The sequence below is a fragment of the Hyperoodon ampullatus genome (genome assembly GCF_949752795.1).
Source record: "Hyperoodon ampullatus genome assembly, chromosome: 11".
NCBI classification, from domain to species: Eukaryota; Metazoa; Chordata; class Mammalia; order Artiodactyla; family Ziphiidae; genus Hyperoodon; species Hyperoodon ampullatus.
Genome location: NC_136924.1, coordinates 46,629,802 through 46,644,727, shown reverse-complemented (window position 1 = coordinate 46,644,727; position 14,926 = coordinate 46,629,802). Strand labels below are relative to the sequence as shown.

At 35.2% G+C, this 14,926-nt stretch overlaps 1 protein-coding gene across 1 annotated transcript in view; it reads left to right on the top strand.

The window, feature by feature from the left end:
* Window positions 1-14,926, top strand: part of SLC2A13 (solute carrier family 2 member 13) — a gene marked incomplete at both ends in the record, with an annotated part of 464,919 nt that overhangs the window by 104,069 nt on the left and 345,924 nt on the right. The window contains one exon of the mRNA XM_079714440.1: window positions 7,344-7,552. Within this exon, the coding sequence (XP_079570566.1) occupies window positions 7,344-7,552 (209 nt within the window). The remainder of the gene's footprint in view (window positions 1-7,343; window positions 7,553-14,926) is intronic.

Here is a 14,926-nt window from a genome sequence, read left to right as displayed (position 1 = left end):
GACAAGGTTGCCCACTCTCACCACTCTTATTCAACATAGTTTTGGAAGTTTTAGCCACAGCAATCAGAGAAGAAAAGCAAATAAAAGGAATCCAAATTGGAAAAGAAGAAGTAAAGCTGTCACTGTTTGCAGATGACATGATACTATACATAGAGAATCCTAAAGATGCTACCAGAAAACTACTAGAGCTAATCAATGAATTTGGTAAAGTTGCAGGATACAAAATTAATGCACAGAAATCTCTGGCATTCCTATATACTAATGATGAAAAATCTGAAAGTGAAATCAAGGAAACACTCCCATTTACCATTGCAACAAAAAGAATAAAATATCTAGGAATAAACCTACCTAAGGAGACAAAAGACCTGTATGCAGAAAATTATAAGACACTGATGAAAGAAATTAAAGATGATACAAATAGATGGAGAGATGTACCATGTTCTTGGATTGGAAGAATCAACATTGTGAAAATGACTCTACTACCCAAAGCAATCTACAGATTCAATGCAATCCCTATCAAAATACCACTGGCATTTTTCACAGAACTAGAACAAAAAATTTCACAATTTGTATGGAAACACAAAAGACCCCGAATAGCCAAAGCAATCTTGAGAACGAAAAATGGAGCTGGAGGAATCAGGCTCCCTGACTTCAGACTATACTACAAAGCTGCAGTAATCAAGACAGTATGGTACTGGCACAAAAACAGAAAGATAGATCAATGGAACAGGATAGAAAGCCCAGAGATAAACCCACGGATATATGGTCACCTTATCTTTGATAAAGGAGGCAGGAATGTACAGTGGAGAAAGGACAGTCTCTTCAATAAGTGGTGTTGGGAAAACTGGACAGGGACATGTAAAAGTATGAGATTCGATCACTCCCTAACACCATACACAAAAATAAGCTCAAAATGGATTAAAGACCTAAATGTAAGGCCAGACACTATCAAACTCTTAGAGGACAACATAGGCAGAACACTCTATGACATAAATCACAGCAAGATCCTTTTTGACCCACCTCCTAGAGAAATGGAAATAAAGACAAAAATAAACACATGGGACCTAATGAAACTGAAAAGCTTTTGCACAGCAAAGGAAACCATAAACAAGACCAAAAGACAACCCTCAGAATGGGAGAAAATATTTGCAAATGAAGCAACTGACAAAGGATTAATCTCCAAAATTTATAAGCAGCTCATGCAGCTCAATAACAAAAAAACAAACAACCCAATCCAAAAATGGGCAGAAGACCTAAATAGACATTTCTCCACAGAAGATACACAGACTGCCAACAAACACATGAAAGGATGCTCAACATCTTTACTAATTAGAGAAATGCAAATCAAAACTACAATGAGATATCATCTCACACCAGTCAGAATGGCCATCATCAAAAAATCTAGAAACAATAAATGCTGGAGAGGGTGTGGAAAAAAGGGAACACTCTTGCACTGCTGGTGGGAATGTGAATTGGTACAGCCACTATGGAGAACGGTATGGAGGTTCCTTAAAAAACTACAAATAGAACTACCATATGACCCTGCAATCCCACTACTGGGCATATACCCTGAGAAAACCATAATTCAAAAAGAGACATGTACCAAAGTGTTCATAGCAGCCCTATTTACAATAGCCCGGAGATGGAAACAACCTAAGTGTCCATCATCGGATGAATGGGTAAAGAAGATGTGGCACATACATACAATGGAATATTACTCAGCCATAAAAAGAAATGAAATTGAACTATTTGTAATGAGGTGGATGGACCTAGAGTCTGTCATACAGAGTGAAGTAAGTCAGAAAGAGAAAGACAAATACTGTATGCTGACACATATATATGGAATTTAAGAAAAAAAAAGGTCATGAAGAACATAGGGGTAAGACAGGAATAAAGACACAGACCTACTAGAGAATGGACTTGAGGATATGGGGAGGGGGAAGGGTAAGCTGTGACAAAGTGAAAGAGCGGCATGGACATATATACACTACCAAACGTAAGGTAGATAGCTAGTGGGAAGCAGCCGCATAGCACAGGGAGATCAGCTCGGTGCTTTGTGACCGCCTGGAGGGGTGGGATAGGGAGGGTGGGAGGGAGACGCAAAAGGGAGGGGATATGGGAACATATGTATACATATAACTGATTAAATTTGTGATAAAGCAAAAAAAAAAAAAAAAAAAAAAAGAATAGAGGGGAGAAGAGAAACAGAACGTGATGCAGGATACAATTCCTCAATCCAGCACAATTCCTTTTGGGGCGGCCTCTGGAAGGAAGACATTGGAAAACAAAGTGTAGAGAAAAGTGACTTTAGATCTATCACATCTGTCATATAAAACATTTAAAAAGGATCAAATCTCAAGTCAAAATTTTTTGCCCTCAAACATCTTTTAAACTATCTATTGTGTTATTATCTAAATTTTTCCTATATGAAAAGTTTACCAGTGTATGTTAAAGAAAAATGAAATCAAAATTCATTTTGGCACAGTGTTCAAAGTGAGCACCACAAGTTTACCCTTACAAATGATATATTTTCTTTTAACTAATAGTCAGTTGTTTTCATAGAAGCACTCTGGTGTTGAGGGTAATAGAATATCCCATTTGCCACGAGCGGTCCGTGTTGTTAAATCCAGTTTGCAGTTCCCTAGCCCAGTGGGTGCTAAGTGTCAGGTGCTATGCAGGGTTTGACAAGGTTGGGAGGGACTGCACCCAGCAGCCCTTTCCCCTGTTATCGCCACAGGGCTTTACTGCATTTCACAGAGATGTGTGAACAACAGACTTCTAAAGCGATCCTTGAACATGAGGCTGAGGTACATTTATGCCCCCTTTTATGGGTTCTGCAGAATTATTATCAAGTAATCATGAAACATTTATTATAGCTTGACTAACAATAAACACTTATTATAGGGAGCCTGGGTTTTAATCCTAGTTCCACCGCATGCTAGTTCTGTATCTTCTCTGTGCCTCATTTCTTTGTCTTTATAATGGTAATAATAATGGTACCTACCTCATAGGGATGTGGCGAAGATTAATGAGTTAAAGTATTTTAATTCTTTTGAACAGTGCTTGGCACATAGTAACTAGTGCTATGTGTTAGCTATTACTTCTGCTGTTCAAGCTGAGTTTGACCTTCAAGTAGATTTTCATGTATTTGGAACATAGTCATCACTGCTGTGGAACTACTAGAGATAAGAACCATGTTTATCTGTTGACTGTGTTTTCAGATAACCATGTTATCATCAGTTCAGAGAGGGGCAGTTATGAACTGCAAAATTCTGTGTCTTAAATGGCCATCTATTCAAAGATACTTGTCTTTCGTTTCATAGGTTAGAGCAATATGATTCCTTTAAAACAAGAATGGTTGTAAATTGTTCAGTTCAATGAAGGACTTGTTTGGTTTTGTGTGAGGCACAGGCCATCTGATGGCAGCAGCTCAGCAGGTCTGCTTAGCCACAGTGGGGAGGGCAGGCACCCAGGAATGAGGGATGTTTGGTTTACAGAGTTTCAGTTCCTGACACTGGGAAGGCTTAATCTGAGGTGAAGAAGCCCGGCTTGTCTCCTTTGTTGATAGGTGGCCCAAACACACAATTTGAAAGTATTGCTTACTATTTGAGGTCCCCTCCTGAGTTTTCTGGTAGGCAGGCGCTGGTATTGCTAATTGTACTAGAAAATAGCTCATTTGTTAACTTCAGTTTAGAAAGTTTTAAAAGGTATCTTTCTGTGAGTGATCATGATGCTAAAGAATATTCTAAAAATTTTTAGGACTCATGAAGGCTTGGCATTTTTGATTGAGTCAACCTCATTTCCCCTTCTGTCCGCTTGATGTGCTATCTGGCCTCCAGAAGGTAAATGGCGTTTGCTCGAAGGTGGACCTTGGGAGCTTATTGTTCACTTTCACCCCCTGGATTTTTAAAACACTTAGATCAGTGGTTCTCAGCCTTGATGGCACCTGGGGAGCTTTTAAGAAAATAGAATTCCCTGAGCTTGAAGCCCAGAGCAATTAGTCAAAATCCCTGGGGTAGGTGCGCCCTGGACACTGGTGTGTTTTAAAAGCCTCCTGGGTGATTCTAATGTGCAGCCAGGGTTTAGAACCCTTGATTTGGCTTATAATTATGAGATTCCCCATGTCAATAGGGGGCTGCTTGTCTGTTTGGGGATTGCCTGCCTGGTTTGTCAGTGTACTCTTGTCATTCATCTGGTTCCTGGTTTCCTTGGATTTAGAGGACTCTTGGTAAGTCTAATAGTGCCTTAACTAGTCTATAGAGTTCCTTCTCTCTTAGTCTCACGTTAAAATTTTCATCAGTATCACAGCAAAGCAAACTCTTATTTATTCTTCTTATTCTCCAGTATGCATATCATTGGAGGAACAGTTTTTCCTCAAGAAAGAAACTGGTTACTAAAAGTTTGGGTGGATGATATAGCTGGAATAGAAAAGTTGCATTGAATTAGTTGAGAGGGGAGAAGGTCAGGGAGGTGAAAACATTTTTTGCTGAGCTTTCTCTTTGTGCTTAGGTACCGAAAGAATGATTTCACTTAATTCTCCCAACAGCTTAATGAAATGGACACTGTCATCTGTGCATTAAAATGTTCTGTAACTTGATCAGGGTTTTGTGGTTAATGTGTCCAGAGGTGAAGTATGACCCAGGTCTGCTCCTACCCTCTCTCCATCATAAACCACAGTTACCTGATCTCTTGTGTATTTGGTCTCTACAAAGCCATGGTAATTTATTTCTATCAAAATATTTTTATCATGAAAAATAATTAAAATACAGTAAAATAAGCTCCTTTGTTTTACTTTTAGAAATCTTAGGATGTAAATGTATAAAACATGTTTTATCTTGACTAGTCTCTGAAAACAGGCTTTAATATATCCTTAGAGTTTGGCAATAGAGTGTGAGTTCCTTTTTCCTGCCCTAGTATTAAGACATTGAATTGTAAATGTCAGATCTAGACTCTTGGGACTTAGAGATATCAGAAGGCTGGAGGGCTAAAGTATTCTGTCTTCTACAGCTCGCTTAAAAAAAACAGGCTAATATGTATCTTTATATTTTACTTTTTGTATTTTCCCTTTTCTTCCCTTCTTTTCTTTTTTCTTTTAATTTTTAAAAAATATTATGTTCTGAGATTAAATAGTGAGTAGTAAAGTGCAAAGTATTATGTGAGCATCTTTGGGTCTAAAAATGATTCAGTTTCTGTATTCATTTCAGTGCTTCTTTGAAGTATTCAGTGCACCCCTTTAATCTTAATTCATCACTAAGGGGGTTTGGAAAACAGAAGGAAAGGTCAAGAAAGGTATAGAGAAATGAAAAGTAAAGGCTTTCATCTTTAGCACTTTTCTTATTTATTTCCTAATCCAATATATTTGGTTTCTACCTTTTTATTGCTTTTCTTTTAAATAATTGGCAATGTAGGATAACCTTTTTTCTTAAATTTTTTAAGAGAGAACACACTGAATAGAAATTTCATTCATTTACAGCATTAAAACACACATTAAGATTTGGTTATACAAGTTAACATCTTAAGGGAAAGAGGCCAGAAATACGCATTTGTGTGAGCTGATCTCTCTAGTTCTCATCAGATGAGTCTTCAGAAGAAAAGGTTTGGTCATATCTAGAGTAACAAATAGTTTCATTGGAAAGAATTTCTGTGTAAGTAACTTTGCAGAGCTAAATGATCCAGTAGAGTTGCTGCATAAAATGTTACTATATGAGTGTGAAACAGTTTTCTGTTTAGTTTATATAGACAGTTTCGATATATATAGCTGTTTTTGTATCTTTTCATAAAATATTTACTGAATGCCTACTGTGCAAGATACTTTATAAGGTGCTATGCTGAATATAAAGTTAAATATGCAGTCAAGTGAAATAGGTAAATAATTTATTATAATACAAGGTATAATGACATAAATAGAGGTTAAAAATGTTTTCTAGGTGAGCAGAGGAAGGAGTGATTAAGTATTGGTGTAATTATCAATACTTATGGATTAAAGTATAAAACATGTCTAATAAGATTTCCTTTAATATTGTAGGCAAGTGATTCATTTAGTCATTCATAAACACTTTGTTCACTTTCTAAATCTTAGTTAATTTTTCTGAGTGTATTTATAGCTACTGTTTGAGTAGGAGGTACTCTTAACACCCATGTAGCAATTGTGTTTTGTTTTTCTACTCTTTTTGGAAGTAAAATGAAATTGCCTGGAAAATAATAGACCTATTCACAAGATATGTGTCTTCAAGACTGCTATACTTTTGGTTTAGCATGGCTTAAAAGTTAGAACAGCTTTGAAAAGTGTATTGAGTCAGGTGAATTCTCGTTGATTTATGAATACCAGTGAGTAAGGGTTGTTATGTAATCAGGACTGGCCTTCTGAGCTCTACCACCATAAATCTACCATGGAAAATATACTGGGAACTTGGATCAGTAGAAAACATCCAGGTGTCCTAGATTCATAGAAGCCACCAATTTAAAGAGACCTTGAAGTTTATGTAATCTAACTCAGTTTGAAAAGATTGAGGACTAGAGATATTAGGAGATTAGTCCAGTGGTCAGAATAATTTGGAGAGATCTTTGATATTGATATGCTCATATTGCTATTTTTGTTATTTCTCTGGTAGATTTAAAGTGCTATGCTTATTTGTTATTTAGAATTTTGTCAGTCATTAAGAATAGATATTTGAAGAAGATGACAACTTAAAACATTAGCAGCTTTTTCATATTTCTAGTCACTTTAATAATGATTATTAGCATCTGACTTCATATTTTTTCTGCTATTGGCTGCTATGTGCTTTCCTAACTCTCCCTCCACCCCCCCATTTTTTGTTAAGTAAAGTGCTTTTTTGTCTAAAAAAAATGATGCTTGATGGCAAAATGAAATCATAACTAATCATTTACAGAGAAGAAATAACTGTAAAGCAATAAATCTGGGCATTTATTTTAATGAAAAGTATATCTTTTAAACAGATATCAGAGAGTTTTGTCTTAGCCCCATTTTTACATTGTAAATTACAGAATTATATTAGTATTAGATAGGAATGGTGATTTTGGTGTTTTGCATGTTGTGTTTGGTTCAGAATGCCTATCCAAAATGATCGTGACTTTTGTCCATTCTTTTTCATTGTAATTTGTGGGAGAGATAAAGAAGAATCAGATTTTTTTCATTTTTCAATTTTTCACTACAATATAAAAATATCTTTTCTGGTGAAACACACATGCATATATGATAAAAAGAAAATAATTCTAATTTTTACCATTATGTGTTATTCCTATTGTGGTGAACACAAACCTTTATTCATACTCAATGCTAATAAGACCACATTTTACAACAATGTATTGATTTCTTATTGCAGGTACATGCTGGGACTTGCAGCAATTCCAGCAGTTATACAGTTTTTTGGCTTTCTCTTTTTACCTGAAAGCCCTCGATGGCTTATTCAGAAAGGACAGACTCAAAAGGCCCGTAGAATTTTATCTCAGATGCGTGGTAACCAGACCATTGATGAGGAGTATGATAGCATCAAAAACAACATTGAAGAAGAGGAAAAAGAGGTTGGCTCAGGTATGTGGATTTTATACATATATGAATTTTAAAACTACATAATAGTTTTACTTATAAATTATATTCTTTTAGTATTATTTAATGTCTCTAAATGATGAAGTGGTTTAATATGTATAACTAAACCAAAATAAATATATTTTAATTTTAAAAGCAATATAATAATGTTATAAAAGAATGAAGAAAACACTGCCATAATGCCACTGTCCTCAAATAATTACTATTTTTATTTTTGTAATTTCTTTTATTTTAAGTCAGATATACTTGACACAGTTGTCATTTTGAGTGTGGGGACATTTTTTGGGTATATGTATATTTTACATATAAATATTTAATATATAAATATAAGTATGTATTATTGACCTTCTATATTAAATAAAAATTCAGTTTGAACTATTGTCAAAATAAATCACTTTAGTAAAATTAAATACCTTGTTTACATGTGTTACATTAATTTCCATACTAATTTTTATAAAGACTAAGAATACCTTCATATACTAGTTATGGAATAATTTTTCATTTCCCTGTTTTCATTAAAATGTTTAATTGTCTAATCACAATTTAACCATGTCAGAAACCAAAAAAAGCATGGTTCTGGTTAATTTATGTTGATGAATTTATTTTCAGAGAAGAAATCATGTAGGGATTTAAAAATTCTCAGGCAAGATCTGTAGTCTTGACAGTCTGATTTGGGTAAGCGATTTGCCAGATGGGAATGATGGGAAAAGGTATACATTTTACAATTCCCTGCTGGATTCACATTCCCCAAAATTGTTTCATTTTCTCTCAATCTTCCTTCTGCCTCTACATTAATTGGTTGTTCAATGGAGATGCTTACTTATATTAGTCAAATTATTTTTCATACCTGAGAAAATGCCAAACACACACACAACCCTTTATTAATATGTCATACACAAGTCTTGGAAGATCTGTTCACTCACTCTTACTATCTTTTGGTAGAGCTGAAGAAGCAATAGAATGAACACTCTGCAGAAACTGGTCACTGTGGTAGCCACACATGGTTTGACTTACATATACACAGTACATGATACTTACATACACAGTGTGATCTTATTACCTCCTTGCTCAGACGAAAGCCCCTAGATAATTGTGAGCCCACTCTAGGTGAAGGTAATTTTTAGCAAAAAGTTTCTGAGTATATACCATGTGCCTGGCATTGTCAGCATTTCCTATACTCTGCACATTAGTGCAAGTATTAAAGAGAATTTTGTTTTAACAAAATTAATTCACTTAGTGAGTTCAAGATTGTGTTAATTTTTAAAATACAATTTTAAGTGTCTATTTAAATTACAAATAACTTCTTTCATGCTTCTGTCTAAATTCCTCTCAGTAGCTGCTTGAATGAAATCTGAGATTGTTTCATATTGTAATCAGTAATGTAATGTAATTACATGTAATCAGTATACTTGAAACCCATGTGCTAATAATGTGTGAGTGGAAATCTTTTCAGAGTATTAGGTTATATTAAATACTACTTAGAACATAAGTTTTTATTACTTATGTTAAGGATAGAAACAACAACTTAATAAAAAACACCTCTTGTTTAGGAGTAGGGATACCACTGACTTTACTACAAAGCATTGAACATGTAGCTTCACTTTGACTACGTAAAAAGTTGTCTGACTGGTCTAGCCATGCAGTTGTTGATGATGCACGCTGTTTGAGTCTCATGACTATTTGGAATGTGTAACCAAATGGGTTTTTAGAAACTTGAGGTAGATAGGATTGCAGTTATCTGCGTCTGCTTTAGTTTTTATTAGACGTCTTTGGGAACTAAGTAGGGCACTATTTTACGTATACCTATTGGATATAGATAAAATAGTTAGCTATTTACCTATTTCCTCATATTGCTTTATATGCACATTTGGCACAAGTCTTTTTTAAAAAATTATATACATAAAATTTATTTGTTATGCATTACACATTGATAGAAAAATTAAAGGCAGATATCACTTCAAAGACAAGGTGGCACCAATCTTAATACCATAATATTATCCACTGAATCCTAATTTGTCTTATGCTTGGGTAAATATTGTAAACTTTGTAACTAATAGGATTAATAATTTTTCCATTTCTGGATTTGTATTATTTGTGTACTGTCATCTTGCTTAATTTTAAAACTAATCTCATGTTCTTTTATAAAGGTAAAGAATTAATAGCATTATGGCATGAATGCACACAGACAGTTTTGCCGGGATTACACAAGCACCAGTAATTTGGGGCTTCATTTTTGTGACTGATAAATTTGACCACAGTATAACATATTCTGCACAGTATGAATTTTATTGCATCGTTTACATGTCAGTTCAGTTGGAAAATAGAGAGTAGTGCTAGGACTTTTGTTACAAACCAGAAGGTCCTGCCCTCAGTCACTTTACATTTGAAAAGATAGGCTAGATGGACAATTACACATGAAGAAACAGCTAACTTTGAAATAACAAATATGTTCTGGCTCAGAGAAGAGTCAGCCATTGTGTTGGAGGGTTAGAGAGTGACTTGTGTTAATCTGTCCATGGATTCTGATGAGGTGAATTTTGAACCATGACTTCAAGCCCAGGAACTCTGAGTAGTGGAGGGCAGTTGCTTGGAGGGACGAACCTTGTCCTAGGCACCATAAAATACTCAGCTATTCCAGGAGGGTAGAAAATAGTTGTTTAATACGACCACCTTTCCTTTTGGCAGAAATGTTTTATCATCAGACATGGTGGCTTAGTTACCTGCTACCTGTGAGCCAAATAGGTCTGATTCCAGATCAGTAAACGATGTCCTTCTCTCAGAGTTTCCAGTGGATTTGTGACTTGTGACTATTATGGTACTTGGTTATGTGACACTCCTCTATTTGTAGAATTTTTTTCCTTGGTTACTTGAGTTTAAATTTGACCTCTTTGAGGAAAATAGGCATAGCTGCTGAACTATGTATTAATTGTTTTGATGTGTGAAATGTCAGTGTATATGGGACTTATTTACTTCCTGTTTCAAAACATACTTTATGACTTTATGTAGTGAATATGGTGGCTTCTCTGACCAGGTCTGCAGGAGAAGTGAGGTTCATAGGCCATGCTGTGGAACAGGATTGGGTTATAATGGGATTTCATCTCTTCTTCTGCACATGACATAAAAGTCGACCTCTTTAGCATGTGATTTCTCCACTATAAGGGAAAAAAGGCAGTTTATGGGAAAAGAAGCAAACACTTTTCATTTGTGTTCAACACTGTTTATACATCCTGTAGGACTAATAAAGTGAGACTAGAAGAAACGACAGCTTGGTTGGGAAAGCTCTCGGAATTGGGAGACAGGGAAATGAAAGACTTGTCCTGGCTCCATTCCAAACTTGTAATCCTAAAAGGATTTTGGGGGGAGCACTGAACCTCAGTTTTCTATTAGGTTTGTAAGAAAAGAGAACCAGATTTTAACAGCTCCACAGTCTGACTTTTTAGTTTCAAAAGTCTGTGAGAAATGCCTGTTTTAAAATTTCTGAACACTGGAACTTCCCAGGTGGTCCAGTAGTAAAGAATACGCTTTCCAATGCAGGGGACACAGGTTTGATCCCTGGTCAGGGAACTAAGATCCCACATGCCGCAGGGCAGCTAAGCCCACACGACACAACTACTGAGCCCACGTGCCTCACCTAGAGAGCCCCCCATGTGCTGCAAACTACAGAGCCCATGTGCTCTGGAGGCTGCACGCCACAACTAGAGAGAAGCCCACATGCCACAATGAAGATCCTGCGTGCAATTAAGACCCGACACAGCCAAAAAAAAATAAATAAATAAATAAAATAAAATAAAATAAAAATTCTAAATATTATACAAGAGTCTTTCATTCTGAAATACTTATTGAGTGACACTCAATAAATGTGGGGATGTGGCAGTAAGTAGATAGACAAGGTTCTGGCCCACTGGGAAGAGGCACACAACTGATAAATAAAAGAGTAAGTAATTACCAGATAACTACAAATTGTGGTAATTGCTTTGAAGGAAACAAGCAGGATAATAACATATTTATAGAGGGACTGAAGAGGGGCTACTTTAGGTGGGATAATTAGGAAACGCTTCTCTGAAGAGGTGAGTTTGAATGGTGATTAAGAATCATCAATGTAGAGAACTAAAGGGAAGACTGTTCCAGGCAGAGGGAACAGCAAATGCAAAATTATACATATTGTTAAGTTACCAGATTAATTTTCTTGTAACATTTTGATTATATATATACATGTACATGTACCAGAGTTTAAAGACATTTCAGTAATAACTAACTGTACATCTTTATTTATCCCAGGTTGTCAAGCCAAAGCTTGGGATTAGTAGAGACACAATTACTACTTTAAGAATTAAAAGCACAGTTGAGTACAAAATAATATACCATTTCTAACATTTTGTTGCTTATCTCTTATGGTTTATCTTACTAGTTTATTTCATGTTGCATAGATGTGGAATAGAGTCATGACTCGTATGTACATGCGCACTTAGGCTACTTCCAAGTCTAGGCTATTGTTAATAATGCTACAGTGAACACAGGGGTGCATTTATCTTTTTGAATTAGTGTTTTGGTTTTCTTCGGGTAAATATCTGGAAGTGAAATTGCTGGATCATATGGTAGTTCTATTTTTAGGTTTTTAAGGAACCTCCATACTGTTTTCCACAGTGGCTGCACCAATTTACATGCCCACCAACAGTGTGGAAGTGTTCCCTTTTTTTCCACATCTTTGCCAACATTTGTTATTTGTGGTCTTTTTGATGATAGCCATTCTGATAGGTGTGAGGTGATACATCACTGTGGTTTTGCTTTCCATTTTTCTGATGATTAGTGATGTTGAGCATCTTTTCATGTGCCTGTTGGTCATCTCTGTGTCTTCTTTGGAAAAGCGTCTATTCATGTCTTTGACCCATGTTTTAATTGGGTTGTTTGTCTTTTGATATTGAGTTGTATGAGCTATTTATATTTTGGATATTAATCTCTTATTGGTCATATCATTTGCAAATATTTTCTCTCATTCTGTATGTTGTCTTTTCATTTTTTCAATGGTTTCCTTTGCTGTGCAAAAGCTTTTAAATAGGTCCCATTTGCCTAAGGTGACAGATCCAAAAAACATTACTTTGATTTATGTCAAAGAGTGTTCTATTCTTTCTTCTAGAAGTCTTATGGTTTCCAGTCTTATATTTAAGTCTTTAATCCATTTTGAGTTTATTTTTGTATATGGTTTGAGAAAATGTTCTAATTTTATTCTTTTACATGTAGCTGTCCAGTTTTCCCAGCACCACTTATTGAAGAGACTGTCTTTTCCTCATTGTGTGTTCTTGCCTCCTGTGTCATAGATTGACTGACCATAAATGTATGAGTTTATTTCTCTCTATTCTGTTCCATTGATCTATGTGTCGGTTTTTGGGCCAGTACCATACTGTTTTGATGACTTTGTAATATAGTTTGAAGTCAGGAAACATGATACCTCCAGCTCTGTTATTTTTCTCAAGATTGTTGTGGCTTTTCAGGGTCTTCGTGTTTCCATACAACTTTTAAAATTACTTCTTTTATTTCTGTGAAGTATGCCACTAGTAGTTTGATAGGGATTGCATTGACTCTGTAGATTGCCTTGGGTAGTATGGTCATTTTAACAATATTAATCTTCCTGTCCATCAACATGGTATATCTTTGCATCAGTTTGTGTCCTCTTCCATTTCTTTCACAGCGTTTTCTGAGTACAGGTATTTTATTTCTGTAGTTAAATTTATTCCCTAGGTATTTTATAATTTTTGATGTGATGGTAAATGGGATTTTTAAAACATTTCTCTTTCTGATATTTTATTTTTAGTGTATAGAAATGCAACATATTTCTATATATTAAATTTGTATCCTGCTGTATTTAAACTTCACTGTATTAATTGATGATCTCTAGTGCTTTTTCAGTGGTGGCGTTAGGATTTTCTACGTATAGTACCATGTCATCTGCAAACAGTGACAGTTTTACTTCTTCCTTTCAAATTTGGATTCCTTTTATTTCTTTTTTCTTGTCTGCTGTGGCTGGGACTTCCAATTCTATGGTGAATAAAAGTGGTGAGAGAGGGTATTCTTGTCTTCTTCCTGATCTTATAGGAATCCTTTCAAATTTCACTGCTGAGTATGATGTTAGCTGTGGGTTTTTCATATTTGGTTTTATCATGTTGAGCTATGTTCTCTCTATACCCACTTTGTGGAGAGTTTTTATCATAAACGGATGTTGAATTTTATCAAAAGATTTTTCTGCATCTATTGAGATAATCATATGATTTTTATTCTTCATTTTGTTAATGTGGTTTATCACATTAATTGATTTGTGGGTATTGAGCCATCTCTGGGATAAATCCCATCTTGATCATGGTGTATGATTCTGTTAATGTATTGCTGGATTTGGTTTGTTATTATTTTGTTGAGGACTTTTGCATCTATGTTCATCAGTGATAATAGCCTGTAATTGTTTTTCTTGTTTTTGATATTTCTGTCTGTTTTTGGTATCAGGGTGATGCTGGCCTCATAGAATGAGTTTGGAAGCATTCCTCCCTCTGCAATTTTTGGGAATAGTTCAAGAAGGATACATGTTAACTCTTCTCTAAATGTTTGGTAGAATTCACCTGTGAAGCCATCTGTTTCTGGACTTCTGTTTGTTGAGAGTGTTGATTATTGATTCAGTTTCATTAATGGTAATCAGTCTGTTCATATTTTCTATTTCTTTCTGGTTCAGTTTTGGGAGATTGTACATTTCTAGGTGTTTGTCCATTTCTTCTAGATTATTCATTTTATTGGCATATAATTGTTCATATGACCCTTTGTATTTCTATGGTGTCGGTTGTAAGTATTCCTTTTTACATTTCTGATTTAATCGATTTGGGTCCTCTCTCTTTTTTTGTTGGTCAGTCCGGCTTAAGGTTTATCAATTTTGTTTATCTTTTTAAAGAACCGGCTCTTCATCTCATTGATCGCTTCTATTGTTTCTTTGGTTTCTATTTTATTTATTTCTACTCTGGTCTTTGATTTCTTTCCTTCTACTAACTTTGGGTTTTGTTTGTTCTTTTTCTAGTTCCTTAGGGTTAAGGTTAGATTGTTCATTTGAAATTTTTCTCATTTCCTGAGGTTGGCTTGTATCACTATAAATTTCCTTCTTAGAACTGCTTCTCCTACATCCCGTAGATTTTGGATCATTGTGCTTTGTTTTCATTTGTCTCCAGGTTTTTTTTTTTTTTTTCTCCTTTCATTTCTTTTTCCATCCCCTCACTTCAGTCTGTGTGTGTCTTAGATCTGAAGTGAGTCCATTGTAGATAGCATATATATGAGTTTGTTTTTGTATCCATTCAGCCACTCTATGTCCTTTCATGGGAGCATGTTGTC